Source organism: Marmota marmota, unplaced genomic scaffold (genome assembly GCF_001458135.2).
Source record: "Marmota marmota marmota unplaced genomic scaffold, marMar, whole genome shotgun sequence".
Classification (NCBI taxonomy): domain Eukaryota; kingdom Metazoa; phylum Chordata; class Mammalia; order Rodentia; family Sciuridae; genus Marmota; species Marmota marmota.
In genome coordinates this window covers 27836913-27850907 of record NW_026000019.1, presented here as the reverse complement: position 1 = coordinate 27850907, position 13995 = coordinate 27836913, and the positions used below count along the sequence as shown (strand labels likewise).

Genomic DNA, 13995 nt, shown 5'->3' with positions numbered 1-13995 from the left:
TGATGCTTCCACCCCTCCAGACTTTTAGACTGGTTTGCAGAGTTGACGCTCGTGTACAAGGTTCTTCATTCTGTGCCCCTGCTGGTCTCCTGGCTAGAGTCTCAGCTCTGTCACCTCACCCTCTGCCTCAACCACATTAAGCTACCTATTTCCTCCTCAAGCCGGGCTTTGCTTCATTCTTTTCTCCAGGTCTTTGCACATGTTTTTCTCCTGCCTTGAATTCTCTTTTCTTTCTTCCAACTGATGAATCATGTCTATTCTCTCAGAGTACACTGTAGTGTCACCAGAACTAGAAAGCCTCTGTCACTAAGTCATCCTACCCCAGACTACCCCTGGCTCCCTTCAGACTTCTCTATTCTCATCTCAGAGTCTTTCTCTTGTTCTCCTGAGTTTATCCTTCATTCCTTTTAATAGAATTTTCTGTTGGTTTTGGCAACTCCCTCTAGAGGTAAGTTCCTGGGGATGTTGAATTTCTTTGAATGCCAGGTGCCCAGGGCAGGGCGTGGCCCAGCACGAGGTCATGTGGAGGGAGGGAGGTAAACCTGTGCTGGATGCTGGCTCAGATGGGCTGGTGGATGATGCTGGATAGCTCAGGGTCTTTCAACCCAGGCAGAGAGGCTCTGCCACAGAGGTAGAGTGAGTTGGGGATTAGTGGCAAGGGAAGGCTGGGTTTTGTGTCAAAGCAGCAAAGAGAATGAAACTCTGCATATTCTCTAGCTGTGAGCAATGTTGTTTCTGAGGAATGGACCTGGTCATCATTGTATGCATCTCTGCCTAGAAGCTGCAAAGAAATCAAAGAGAAATGCTTTAATGCACATGGTAAGTATGGAGCCCTATCAGGATTTTGTCCTCTGGGAAGTTTTTTATTTATATATTTATTTGGTCTACTTGTTTGGTTTTAGCTTATTGAAAAAAAAATTGGTACTGGGGATTGAACCTGGGCACTTTACCATTGAGCTACATCCCAAGGCCTGCCCTTGACCATTGGCCTACTTTTTTGAGACAAGGTCTCTCTAAGTTTCTGAGGCTGATCTCAAACTTGTGATCCTTCTGCCTCAGCCTCCTGAGTTATTGGGATTACAGGAATGTGTCACTGCACCAAGCTGGATATTTTTGTGACAAAATGTATATATTATATATTGGATGAGCTTTGTCATTTTAAGCAGTTTTAAGTGCACATTTTAGTGGCAGGAATTACTTTTGTCAATGCTATGCACTCATCACCACCATCCGCCTGAAGAAAATTTTCATTACCTCAAACAGATACTCTATCTATTAAGTAATGAATCTGTATTTTGCCTTTTCCTAGAACTAGGTAACTGCTGTTGTATTCTCTATCTCTGTGAATTTGCCTATTCTAGTTACCTCATATGAGTAGAATCATAAGGTAGCTAGCTTATTTTACATCTGGTCTATCTCAATTAGCATAATGTTTTCAAGGTTTATACTTGTAGCATGAATAATTACTTCATTTTATCAATTGTTTATAGATACATGTCAATATATGCACAATATAGATTGTATATGATGTGCGTGTATATACACTCAATATTTTATTTATCTGTGGAATACTTGGGTTGTTTCTATGAGTCTTGTGACTAATGTACAATAAATATTAGTGTACAAATACCTGTTGTGAGACAAATTTTTAATTCCTTTGGGCATGTACTAGAAGTGGAATTGCTGAGTCATATGAAAATTCTGTGCTTAATTCTGAGAGGAACGTTGCTGAGAGCTTGGATAATTCTGTGTTCTGCCTCAGTCAGTAGGTTGTGTTATTCAAACGTGGGGGTGTTCCACTACACCCAGGGATGCATAGTGACAGGACTCAGGAGAGGAGCCCTTAGGCCATGTTTCTAGTTCCCAGAGCTGTCCTGGTCATGGCACTGAGATGGTATGAGCTCACAGACAGGGAGGCTCGGGGCTGGTTCTCTCCACAGATGGCCTGTATCTCCTCCGGGCCAAGAATGGTGTCATCTACCAGACCTTCTGTGACATGACCTCTGCGGGTGGTGGCTGGACCCTGGTGGCCAGTGTGCACGAGAACAACATGGCTGGGAAGTGCACGGTGGGTGATCGGTGGTCCAGCCAGCAGGGCAACAGAGCAGACTACCCAGAGGGGGACGGCAACTGGGCCAATTACAACACCTTCGGGTCTGCAGAGGCGGCCACCAGTGACGACTACAAGGTGGGTGCCACTGGGAAAGGGTGAGGACCTGAGTGTGGCTGGGCCACAGCATGCAGGAGGGAAGTTGGGAGGGGGGCTGCGGACATGGGGCTGGAGCAGAAGAGAGAAATAGTCACATGCCTCGCATCCTAGCTTCCTCCCACAGGGCCATTAGGCAGCAGGGTGGTGGTGGGGGCATGATCTGCTGGAGGTGGGTATGTGTGAGCATGGCTGGCCATCTGTCCCCCTGGAGCCCAGAGCTGTCAGCTTAGCTGAGGGAGCCCATGTGTGTCTTTTGCCCCTGTGGGACCTTCTGAGATGGTCAGTGTCAGTGTTGGTTGCTTTCCAGAACCCTGGCTACTATGACATCCAGGCTGCGGACCTGGGCATCTGGCATGTGCCCAACAAGAGTCCCATGCAGAACTGGCGGAACAGCTCTCTGCTGAGGTACCGCACCACGACTGGCTTCTTCCAGCATCTGGAACATAATCTGTTTGGCCTCTACCAGGTACACAGACAGGGCTGTTGGCTGGGGAGCACTTAAGTGTTCATGATGGGGGGACAAATCAGCTCTCTGGAGCCATGTCCTGATTGAGTGGCTGGAAAAATCAAAATTGTCACATTGCTCACGACTAAAACACTCAGGGCTCACTCCAGGGGAACTGGGCTAACTGGGCTACACGAAATAACCACACAAGAGACAGAAATACCTTTTTCTTTGGGGGTGCTATGACAGCTCCTCTGACCTTAAGGGTCCACAGAAAGAGAGAGTGGGGGAGCACATGCTGACCCCTTTTATTGAGGAGAAACCATTCAAATGAGGCAAGGGGTCAGGTTTCAGGGGGCTGAGTGTAGCTTCATGATGTCTGACATCTAGGAAGGCCACACCCAAGGGCAGAGTAAGTGAAGGGGACACACAAAGGGAGTTCCCATGGAACATTCTACCCCATGGGACTGCAGGAAGGCACGCCTATGCATGAAGACACATTTGGTTGCATTATTTCTACCCTCAAGATTGGGGCTACCGTCTTCAGTTACTTAAAAGTGGCCAGACCACTGGAAGTGACCGACAATGCCTCAACCAATCAAGAGAGGAAAAACACTGGTCACATGACATGGCAGCCTCCCACATATTCCCCCTTTCTTAATATAAAAAAGTAACTGGGGAATTCTATCTTTCATCACTGGATTCTTGGTTCGAGGTCATCATGATCTGCTATTGAAACACAAAAGGAATTAGTAGAAAACATATCATTTTAATAACACAATCAACTTGGAAGATCCAGGTTATTATTATTACTTCACCAAACACTCATCAGAAGATTCTTAATTTTTTCCCAATTTTATTGGGAGGCATTGCATTTAGCCACAGTAACATAAACACTTTCATTGGCATTTAAGCCTCTCCATAAACCATAGAGCAGAGGACTCATTCACATTATTTATTACATTGTCTGTTAGAGCATTATAATCCAGTTCTCATCCTTCTATCAGCACTTATCTATGAAGGATCTTGAAGTAATTTAAGTCAAACATTAAGAAAATCCATACATTGTAAGTTTTAAGATATAGCCAAAAAGACTGTAATTGAAAAAGCAAGGAATAATATTTAAAGTAGTCACTTCAGGGATCATGAGACCAGCAGCTTGCCTAGGTCTGGTTAATTGGCATGCACCTGTTTCAAAGCCTGAACATTAACTTCAGCATATTATAGCTCTGAAATATTAGCTGTCAATAACTAATGATATAATTAGTTGTATTTTTATAAGCTAAAGGATATTTATTATCCTTTCTCTTAATTGTCACATTTGAGGAATTAATTAGATCTATCAGTAATGTAAATACTCTTGAAAAAGTCTATTTTAATAATCTTTCTGACAATTGTCCAGATATAGTCTTAATCACTAAAGACCAGCATAATTGGCTGGTTTAGGTTTCTCATACATTGTCTTTTTCTCAAAAGATACTCCTAGTCAGCCTGTTTCCCACAGGATCAACATATAACTGACAATTACAGTCAGTACAATTAATCTAGTTTCATGGGTGGACTTTCTGTAACGTACATTAAAGGTGGACCTGGGAAATGGGTCCATACAAGTCTTTTCATAATTTTTACTTACCTGACAAGCTTGTGAAGCTACATGGCTATAAACTCTGTAGCTGGAAATTTACCTTCTTGTTCTAGATTTCTCAGTCATTATCATAATAACTGGTTTAAATTCTCCTTTGAAATCTGATCTAATTTACTGAATCGTGTTCTATAACATTAAGACTCTCAATATTATAATTTAAGAAAAAATTTTAAAATATTTTGTAAGACCTAGTGTGGGTCTCTGGGGTCCTATTTTCCCCCTTTTCTTTATTTAATAAAATTGAGTAAAGGCTTGGCATAAGCCATAGTATCATCAGTTTAAGTTATAGATAATAGTACAAGTATTTAAATGATAAGAATATTTACCTTTTATTGATTATTATATTTTTAAATATAGATTAGTTGATTTATTCTAACAATTTTAAAAGAACTCTTGATATCTTCTTGAGGTCTTAAAATATTTTAGAATATTATCCTTTAAATAGGTATCTCTTAATTGTCTTTTTAAAAGTATGATTAAGGTTATTTCCCAGTGTAGGGAGCAATATATAAATCTTACCATATTTTTTTATGGATAATAGGTCCAGTTATCAATGAGTTTTTGAAGTTTGTAACCTTTATTGTTCAAAATTAACATAAGACTTTAATTTAGAGTCCTAATAAACTATTCTCGCAAATCTCATAATTATCCAACAGTGTCTTTGAATCAATCAAATTTAGTCTCCAAGGACAATTGTCAAAATTGGGATCTAAGTCAGTAGTTTAATATATTTAGTGTTTAATCGAGGATATGAATTTATTCACCAAAATTAATCCTTGCCTTAAACAGTAAGAATCATTAGGCAATAAAGATCTTCCTTTAAGGAAATAAACTCAAGATTTTAATAAGTCTTTATCATGTCAAAATATGGAAAAAATCTTAGCTCACATCAGTATAGTAAAATTAGGAAAATAGCCTGAAATATCCTTGAATTAATCAGTTAAAAATTTTATAGTTAATCTGGTACATATAAATCTCTTTGTTAATTGTTTTAACTTTCTATATCATCTGTTTAGGTAATGATATAAAGATCTTTCTATTTAGCAATATACTTTTATCATTAAAATCTAGAATATAAAGACCTTAGTTTACCCAAAGATTATTTATTTCCTCTTTTTAGGACCTCCAATGTGTGCTTCCTCTCTGTTGAAGCATCTTTTTCTTCTAAGATTTTTCATGGTTATAATTTGGAAAAATTTCTGAAAACCTTAGAATCTAAACAAATTATTGTACTTTGATAAGAGGAAATATCAATGAAAATATAGTTAAAGTCCTTAGATGTAATTATATCTTTTTATCATCTTAAAGTTTGTACAATAACTTTGAGAATTAGAAATTATTTGAATGTTGTATTCTCTTGAAAGCAAATTTATAGGAAAATACATTTATCTCAATATCTGTAACTAAAAGACAGCATCAGATAAATGAATGTATAAAACATATAAATTATGGGTTTCCTGTTGAAGAAAAACAATTAAACAAATATATATTAACTAAACAATTAGACATATGTTAATTATTGTATGGATTAACAACTATAGGTTATCGAAATACCTAGAAAATATATATATATATATATATATATATATATATATATATATATATATATATATATATAGAATAAGGGCATATCATAATTGTATTAACTTTATATAACCATGAGGTTCTTAGATATTTGGATCCATTTCAATTTATTTATAACTAGGAGTGCACTCTTATATGTGATGTCAAGTGATGTAGCTGAAATAAGATCCTTGTGTATACATTTATTTCTTTCTTATAACTATATACTCAGGAATGAGAATAAAGATTTTTTGTTCATCACAGGAATATTGCCAGCTTTTGTTCCTATGGCAAGCAAATACATCCCCATAACCTCCAAACTTAAAAGTAAAATATAAAGAAGCATATTTAGTATGTCTCATCAATAGAACATTATTTAGTAACACAACTATAGAGAAAAGTTGGGTTATTTAACTCAAAACTAACTTAAATTTAGGGCTACAATGTATAAACCTGTGGAATTAGATTTTGCCTGAAAAAGGATATCTTTCAATGGCATTTACAGGTGAGCATTCTTTAAAAATGCAGGCTCTGAGCAGCTCTAGTAGTAGGTCTGAAACAGGAAGTACAGGTTAGGAAGGCGGGACCAGAAGTCTTGTCTGAGTGACTGTGGAAGAACCAATGGGAATCCGGAGAAAATGCCAGAGGCGGGACCAGGAAGCCCACTCCCTGGATAGGCGTGGCGGTTACCATGGTGAAGGAAACACCATGGAATCTGCTGTCCATTGTCCACAGCAAACGTTCCCTTAGTTTTCCTAGCCAGTTGGATTTCTTTTGGTTTTGTCTGCATTCCCCCGCCTGGTCAGGATCCTAGGGCGAGTAGCAGCTTGCTTTGTCTCTGCAACCTGCAGTGGCAGCTTGTGTCCTCCCATATTTTCTACATTTTCTTGTAGCACCTGGGTGGGTGCTTTAAAAGTGAGTTTTAGCCGCAGATGCCCATGTTACTATCAGATCATAAGGGAGTCTGCGTTTGGCATCTAGGTCAGATCATTTACGGGTTAAAAGCACTGCTGACCAGGGGTCTAGTTACAGACCCCATAGAGAGCAGCGCTAAAGTCTTTTGTCCCCAGCAGCTGCATTAACAGCCATTCTGATCCACAGAACAAGAATGTAGTAAAGAGGTTCAGCATAAACTTTCTGAGTATTCACAAAAACAATAGAAAAATAAAATTTACTTCTCTCCAGGTAAAGAATCCTTGGATTAGGTCTCATTATAACATTTTTTTTCTTTTATTCACTTTCCAAGAACAGACTTCTAATACATAAACCCAAAAAAAATCTTTATAAAGATTCACAAAAACCATCCAAAGAAGTACATAAAGGTGCTTTTCCCATGGGAGAGGACTCAACTCAAAAACATAGCCTCTTAATCATCTTAATAACTATTTACATTTATTTAGAGTCTCTAGAATTACAAAAATCATTTTTTTTTCTTTCTAAAGACAAAATATTCCCCAATATTAAAAAGTTTAAAGTCACAGACTTTCCTTCTGTCTAACTCGCTTACTTTCTACAATTCAGGCCAGAATACTCTGCAATCCTAAACAAGCTTAACTTCTGGAGAGAAATTCCAAACTCACTAAACTTCTAAAATTTATCCTGGAGCCCACCCAGGGATATCACTTGTGGTGTTGCTCATGACTGAAATACTCAGGGGTCACTCCAGGGGAACTGGGCTACAAGAAATAACCACACAAGAGACAGATAACTTTTTCTCTAGGGGTGCTGTGATGACTCCTCTGACCTTAAAGTGTCTGCAGAAAGAGAGAGAGAGAGAGAGAGAGAGAGAGAGAGAGAGAGAGGGAGAGAGAATGTGCTGACCCCTTTTATTGAGGAGAAACCATTCAAATGAGGCAAGGGGTCAGGTTTCAGGGGGCTGAGTGTAGCTTTATGATGTCCACTGTCAGCAGGTTGACTGACACCTAGGAAGGCCACACCCAAAGGCAGAGCAAGAGAAGGGGACACACAAATGGTGTTTCCATGGAACATTCTATCCCAAACAGGACAAGGGGTAATACCACAAAGGAGCAGGTAAGCGTAGCTCTACCCATGGCGCTGCAGGAAGGCACGCCTACACATTTGGTTGCATTATTTCTACCCTCAAGATCAGGCTACCTCTTCAGCTACTTAAAAGTGGCCAGATCACTGGAAGTGACCCACAGTGCCTCAACCAATCAGGAGAGGAAAAACACTGGTCACATGACATGGCAGCCTCCCACACAAGGTCACTACTATTTGAGTGATATTTTAAAGAGTTCAGTGCAATGTCATGTGTATCCCAGAAACTCTGAGCCAGGCAAGGAAGAGGCCTAAGGGAGAGCAGAGTGGGAAGAAAGAGGAAGAGACAGAGGACTTGGGACTCTTGGGGAGATCCTGCTATGGGGAGAAGGAGTCGTCATTATTAAGACTGGTTTCTGAGTAATGACAGTTGACTGGAGGGATCCCTTTCCTGTCCAAAATGGCGGCAATCTACTGTCCTTACAAAACTTTTCTTTTTGGTTCCTGCAGAAATACCCAGTGAAGTATGGATTAGGGAAATGTTGGAATGACAATGGCCCAGCAATACCTGTGGTCTACGACTTTGGTGATGCTCAGAAAACTGCATCTTACTACTCACCTAATGGTCAAAGTGAGTGTTTGCTCCCAAAGTCCAATCAGAAGTCCTTTCTTGAACTCCTGGTAAAAGAGGGAAAGAGGGTAAATAACAATAATAAAGAACTTCTAGACAGGGTCAGAGGTGCATACTTGTCATCCCAGCTACTCTGGAGGCTTGAGGCAGGAGGATTGCAAGTTTGAGGCCAGCCTCAGTAACTTAGCAAGACCCTGTCTCAACATAAAATATAAAATGGGTTGGGGATGTGGCTCAGTGCCAGAGCACCCATGCATTCAATCTCCAGTACACCACCAAAAAACCAAAAGCTAGAATTCACTAATTGAGCTGTTAAAATATGTCAGACTCATTCCTAGGAATTTGATGTGATTTTGTGTTATTACATCATGAGAAAACTATGAAATTAGGATTATAATTTTCTCCATTTTATGGAGCATAAACCCAGCCTTCCTCCCTGTGCAGCCTCTTATAATAATTAAGAAAAGGCGAAGGCTAATATTTACAGGAAAGGACTAGAAAAGTGGTGAGGAATATTTATTTGTATTTATGTATTTATTTATTTTGTTCCTGGTGATAGAACCCAGGGGTGCTCAACCACTGAGCCACATCTCAGCCCTTTGTTATATTTTATTTAGAGACAGGATCTTGCTGAGTTTCTTAGGGCCTTGCTTAGCTGCTGAGCCTGGCTTTGAACTTGTTATGCTTCTGCATTAGCCTCCAATGACACTGAGATTACAGACATGCTACCACATCTGGCCAATATTTATTTTTGTTTTGGTGGGTAGCTATTAATTTTCTTTAAAAAAGATCTTTTTCAGTACAATGAAACCATAGAAATGAAGTTTTGGACCAGAAAAATCAAGAGCCATGTGTTTTTGGTATTTGAATGAAAGCAGGAAAGCAAGTGATGCTGGGAAAACATCCCATGGTCACTGGCTGAGAGGGGTGTAAACAGCAACAGGTAGCTGCATCGGACATTGCTTACCCTGCTCATCTTTACATAGGGATTTTTCTATTTTTTTTTTTTTATTTAGTGGTATTGGGAATTGAGCCCGAGGGTACTCTACCACTGATCTACATCCCTAGCCCCTTTTTAAATTTTGTTTTAGGGTCTCACTAAGTGGCTGAGACTGGGTTAGAACTTGCAACTCTCCTGCCTCAGCCTCCTGAGTCACTGGCATTACAGGTCGCACTACTGTGGTGGGCCTAGTGAGCTTTCTGTTCAGTCTAATGTCTCCTGCAATCTTTAGGAAAACAAGTCTTCTGTGAGTTCCAGCCTCTTACTTCAGATGAGAGAGCTACCCTCAAGGCCAAGTTCCGGTCTGGGATTCACCAACCACTGGCCACATGGTGTGGAGCTCCATCCCTATGGCTTGGATATTCGGCTGTAGGCTAAAGTCTTGGCTTAGGGCATCTTGTTCTGGTTAAAAAAGAAAATGCTTCTAGTTATTATTATTATTATTATTATTAGATACTGGGAATTGAACCCAGGAGCACTGTACTACTGACCTACTGCACCAGTATTTGTTGTTTTTTTTAATTAATTACCCCCCTTTTTTTGGATGGGCCTTTATTTATTTATTTGTTATTGATTTATTTACTTATATGCAGTGCCGCTAAGAATTGAACCCAGTGCCTCACATACTAGGCAAGCACTCTATCACTGTGCTGCAACCCCAGCCCCCTGCCCCAGTCTTTTTTTTTTTAGTTTTCAATTTTGAGTCAGGATCTCTCTGATTTAGAGTCAGGACCCTCTACTGAGGGTCTCAATAAATTTCTGAAGCTGGTCTTGAACTTGTGATCCTTCTTCCTCAGCCTCCTGAGTCACTGGGATTATAGGTGTGTGCCTCTGGTGTCCTGCTCTAGTCACTCTTTTAATACTTGGCTCTTGTTTGCATCTTCTTTTTCAGTGGAATTTGTTGCAGGGTTTGTCCAGTTCCGGGTGTTTAATAATGAGAGAGCAGCCAACGCTCTGTGTGCTGGGGTGAGAATCACTGGCTGCAACACAGAGCACGTGAGTTTCTGGGAGACAGCAGCAGGCACGCATGCGTGCGTGTGCGTATGTGTGTGCACTTGTGTGTGTGTGTGCCTGTGTCATTGTGCATCAAACTTGCTCTCTTCCCCCCTTATTCTCTTTACTCCCCTTTCCCATTTTTATTGGTATATTATACATACTAGTGGCCTTGTTGCTACATATTCCTACATGCACATGATATAATTTGATCATTTTCATTTTATACTACCTCTTTCCCTCCCCTCCTCCATTCCTGGTCCTCTTCCTCTACTCTACTTGTCTCCCTTCTATTTTTTTTTTTTATTTTTTATTGTGGGTTGTTCAAAACATTACAAATTTCTTGACATATCACATTCCACACTTTGATTCAAGTGGGTTATGAACTCCCACCTTCACCCCATACACAGATTGCAGAATCACATCAGTTACACATCCATTGATTTACATATTGCCATACTAGTGTCTGTTGTGCTCCGCTGCCTTTCCCATCNTGGTGTCATATGAACAGAATTTGAATGGAGTCCATTTTATCAATATTTTAATTTATGGGGAGTATTCTTGTACCTGTTTTCTTCCTTCATTTCTTTCTTTATTTTCTTTTTTATTTTATACTGGGGATTGAATCCAGGGGTGCTCTATCACTGAGCTACATCCCCTTTTAACTTTTTGTTTTGAGACAGGGTCTTTCTAAGTTGCTGAGGCTGGCCTCAAACTTGCCCTCCTCGTGTCTCAGCCTCCTGAGTCACTGGAATTATATGCATGTGCCACCATGCCCACTCAGCTTGTGTTTTCTTTAAGAAGTACTTCCTGTATTGAGGTCATAAGGCTACTGCAAATATAACATTAATAAAATTGGGAAAATGTTAATATTAGCATCTAGAATACTGACCTTTATGTGAGCATGTGTTTATGTATGAGAATGTGACTTCCTTTCTCCTTGCTGAGGCTCAGGGACCAGGACTGTGGGACCTCCTGTCCAGGCACAGACATCCTGTACTGTTTAGGACCAAAATCAAAGGTTGAAGTTTCAAATGCACCATTGTTGTATTCTCAGTCTTTGGGATTAAACATTCTATTATCTAGAGTTAGGGTGAGGATTATGTTCAGGGACAACCCATGAAAGCCTTTTGAAGCTGAGAGTGCTTGAGAAACATGAGGTGTTGTTACTCTCCATCTGAGCTTTAGCTGCCAGAGTCAACCTTGGCCTTCCCACCCCTGTCCAGGGATTGCATGATGGACCATGTGTTGAGACGTTACCAGGAAAGTCCTGGACATATTCTGCTAAGAACCTCACTCAGGCCATCCCAGCTCCCTACCACAGGTACTTTCTCTGGCCAGAGGTCACCATGGGGACTGATTGCCAGAGCAGGACAAGGCAGCTTCACCATCAAGGAGGACCCTGGGGTTATGATGGGGAATTTTCAGTATGGAAACACTAAAGGAGCAGGTCTGTTGTGACTACCTGGCTCCCCTGGCACCTCGAAGCCATGGCTTCAGGCATGTGTAATGTAGTATGCACATGTGCCAGCACACACCTGCTCTTACCTGCCCTGGGCACCTACACTGTACTAGAACAGGAGACACAACGGTGATATATTCCTTGCTCTCATCCAACAGAGCAGACTTTCACACAAAGGTGAAATTACTATCTGATGAACCCAAGGTCATAATAGAAATATAAACCAGTGGGTGGAAATGTAGATCAGTGGTTGAATGCTTACCCAGCTTTTGTGAGGTCCTTGGTTCATCCCTCAGCAACAAAAATAAGAGAAAACAAAAAAAACAACACGACAACAACAACAACAAATAACTAGGGGCTATAAGAACAGCTAACTCTGATGAGGTGTCAAGGAAGTGATTGCAGGAAAGGGAACTTCTGTGCTGAGTCTTGAGAGCTGGAGAGATAGAACTTTATGAGTTCTCAATGCACTTTAGGAAATGAATAATGTGTTCAGAATCATCAGTGTTTCAGAGGGCATGTGGCATTCAGGGGGCAACAAGCTGTTTTGCAGTTTTGGTGCATGCGATGTATGTGGGGTAGCAACAGGAACTGGATTATAAGAGACTTCACATCACACCAATGATTTTGAACTTTATTCTATAGGTGATGGGAGTCAATAAAGCACTTGAAAGGGAAGATTGACTTGATCCTCTTTGTGATGATCATGTTGGTAGCACAGTGGTGACAGATTCTAGTGGGGCAAGATTAAAGACCAGGAGACCAATATTGAGGTGGTTCCCCATAGTCTAGATGAAGGCCTGAAACAGGGTATTGCCAAAAGGTATGAAAAGGGGGTACTGTGAATTCCAGAGATTCTAAATTTATGTCCAGTTGAACACAGATGATGGAGAGGAAACAAGTCTAAAATAAACTCATGATTCTCATTGGGGTAAGGGAATATCTTTTATTACATCAGGGTGTCTGGATGATGAGCAGGTTTGGGGTCAACTAAGGACATACAGTCATATGCTGCTGCATAACAATGTTTTGATCAATGACATACTGCAAATATGATAAAGGTCCCAAGAGATCATACTACTTTGTGACATCATGGTCATCTTAGTTTGTGTAACTACACTATCATGTTCACACAGTGTCAAAATTGCCCAAAGATGCATTTCTCAGTAAGTGTCCCCATATTAAATGATGTCCAGATGTACTTAACTGTGTTTTGGTTGGGGGGGAGCTTGAAGTGCCTTCAGAGAGGTCATTAAGGTCTTTGGGCTCACCAGCAGACCTCTCATCACCACCTCCTCCTCTCCTTGTTTCCTAGCACTGCATTGGTGGAGGAGGATTCTTCCCAGAGGGTAATCCCATCCAGTGTGGAGACTTCTCTGCTTTTGACTGGAATGGATATGGAACTCATGTTGGTTACAGCAGCAGCCGGGAGATAACAGAGGCAGCTGTACTTCTCTTCTATCATTGAGAACTTCATTCTACAGGACCCAGAGCTCTTCTCCCAGGGATGTGGTCCCAAGAATAGAAAACCATTTGCTTAGGAACTAGAATGTTAGTTGCACAGGAAAAAAGAATAAATCATATTATTTTAGGAATTGGTGTTTTTGTTAGTCCACTTCGCATCACTGTGACCAAAAATCTGTGGCAAGAATAACTTAGAGGAGGGAAAGTTTGTTGTGGCTCATGGTTTCAGAGATCCAGTCCATGGTGGATCAAGTCTGTTGCTCTGGGCACAAGTGAGCAGAACATCACAGTGGAGGGGTGTGGTGGCTACTCCATGCATGACAGTCGGGGTGGGGGTGGGGAGGAAGCGAGAGAGATAAATAATATAGTGGGAAGAAGAAGTGAACTTCCCCAGTGACCCACCTCCTCCAGCCTTGCCTCACCTGCCTACAGTTACTGCCCAGTCAGTTTATACCAATTAGGATGGACTGGTTGGTTACAGTGCTCACAATCCAGTTACTTCACCTCTGAGTATTCCTGAATTAACACAGGATCTTTTTACATAGGGAGTAAAGCACTTCAGGAGATTCCAAAAGACTGTCTATT

The 13995-nt window shown here is 40.8% G+C and overlaps 1 protein-coding gene across 1 annotated transcript; it reads left to right on the top strand.

Moving 5' to 3' along the window:
* The first annotated feature begins 156 nt into the window (after positions 1–156).
* LOC107147258 (intelectin-1a) lies at positions 157–13528 on the top strand. The gene is made up of 6 exons (XM_048810179.1): positions 157–819; positions 1941–2188; positions 2517–2675; positions 8371–8491; positions 10384–10487; positions 13262–13528. Exons 2-6 carry the CDS (start codon positions 1997–1999, stop codon positions 13412–13414), a joined length of 729 nt encoding a protein of 242 aa, XP_048666136.1. The 5' UTR covers positions 157–819; positions 1941–1996; the 3' UTR covers positions 13415–13528.
* Positions 13529–13995: the final 467 nt, after the last annotated feature.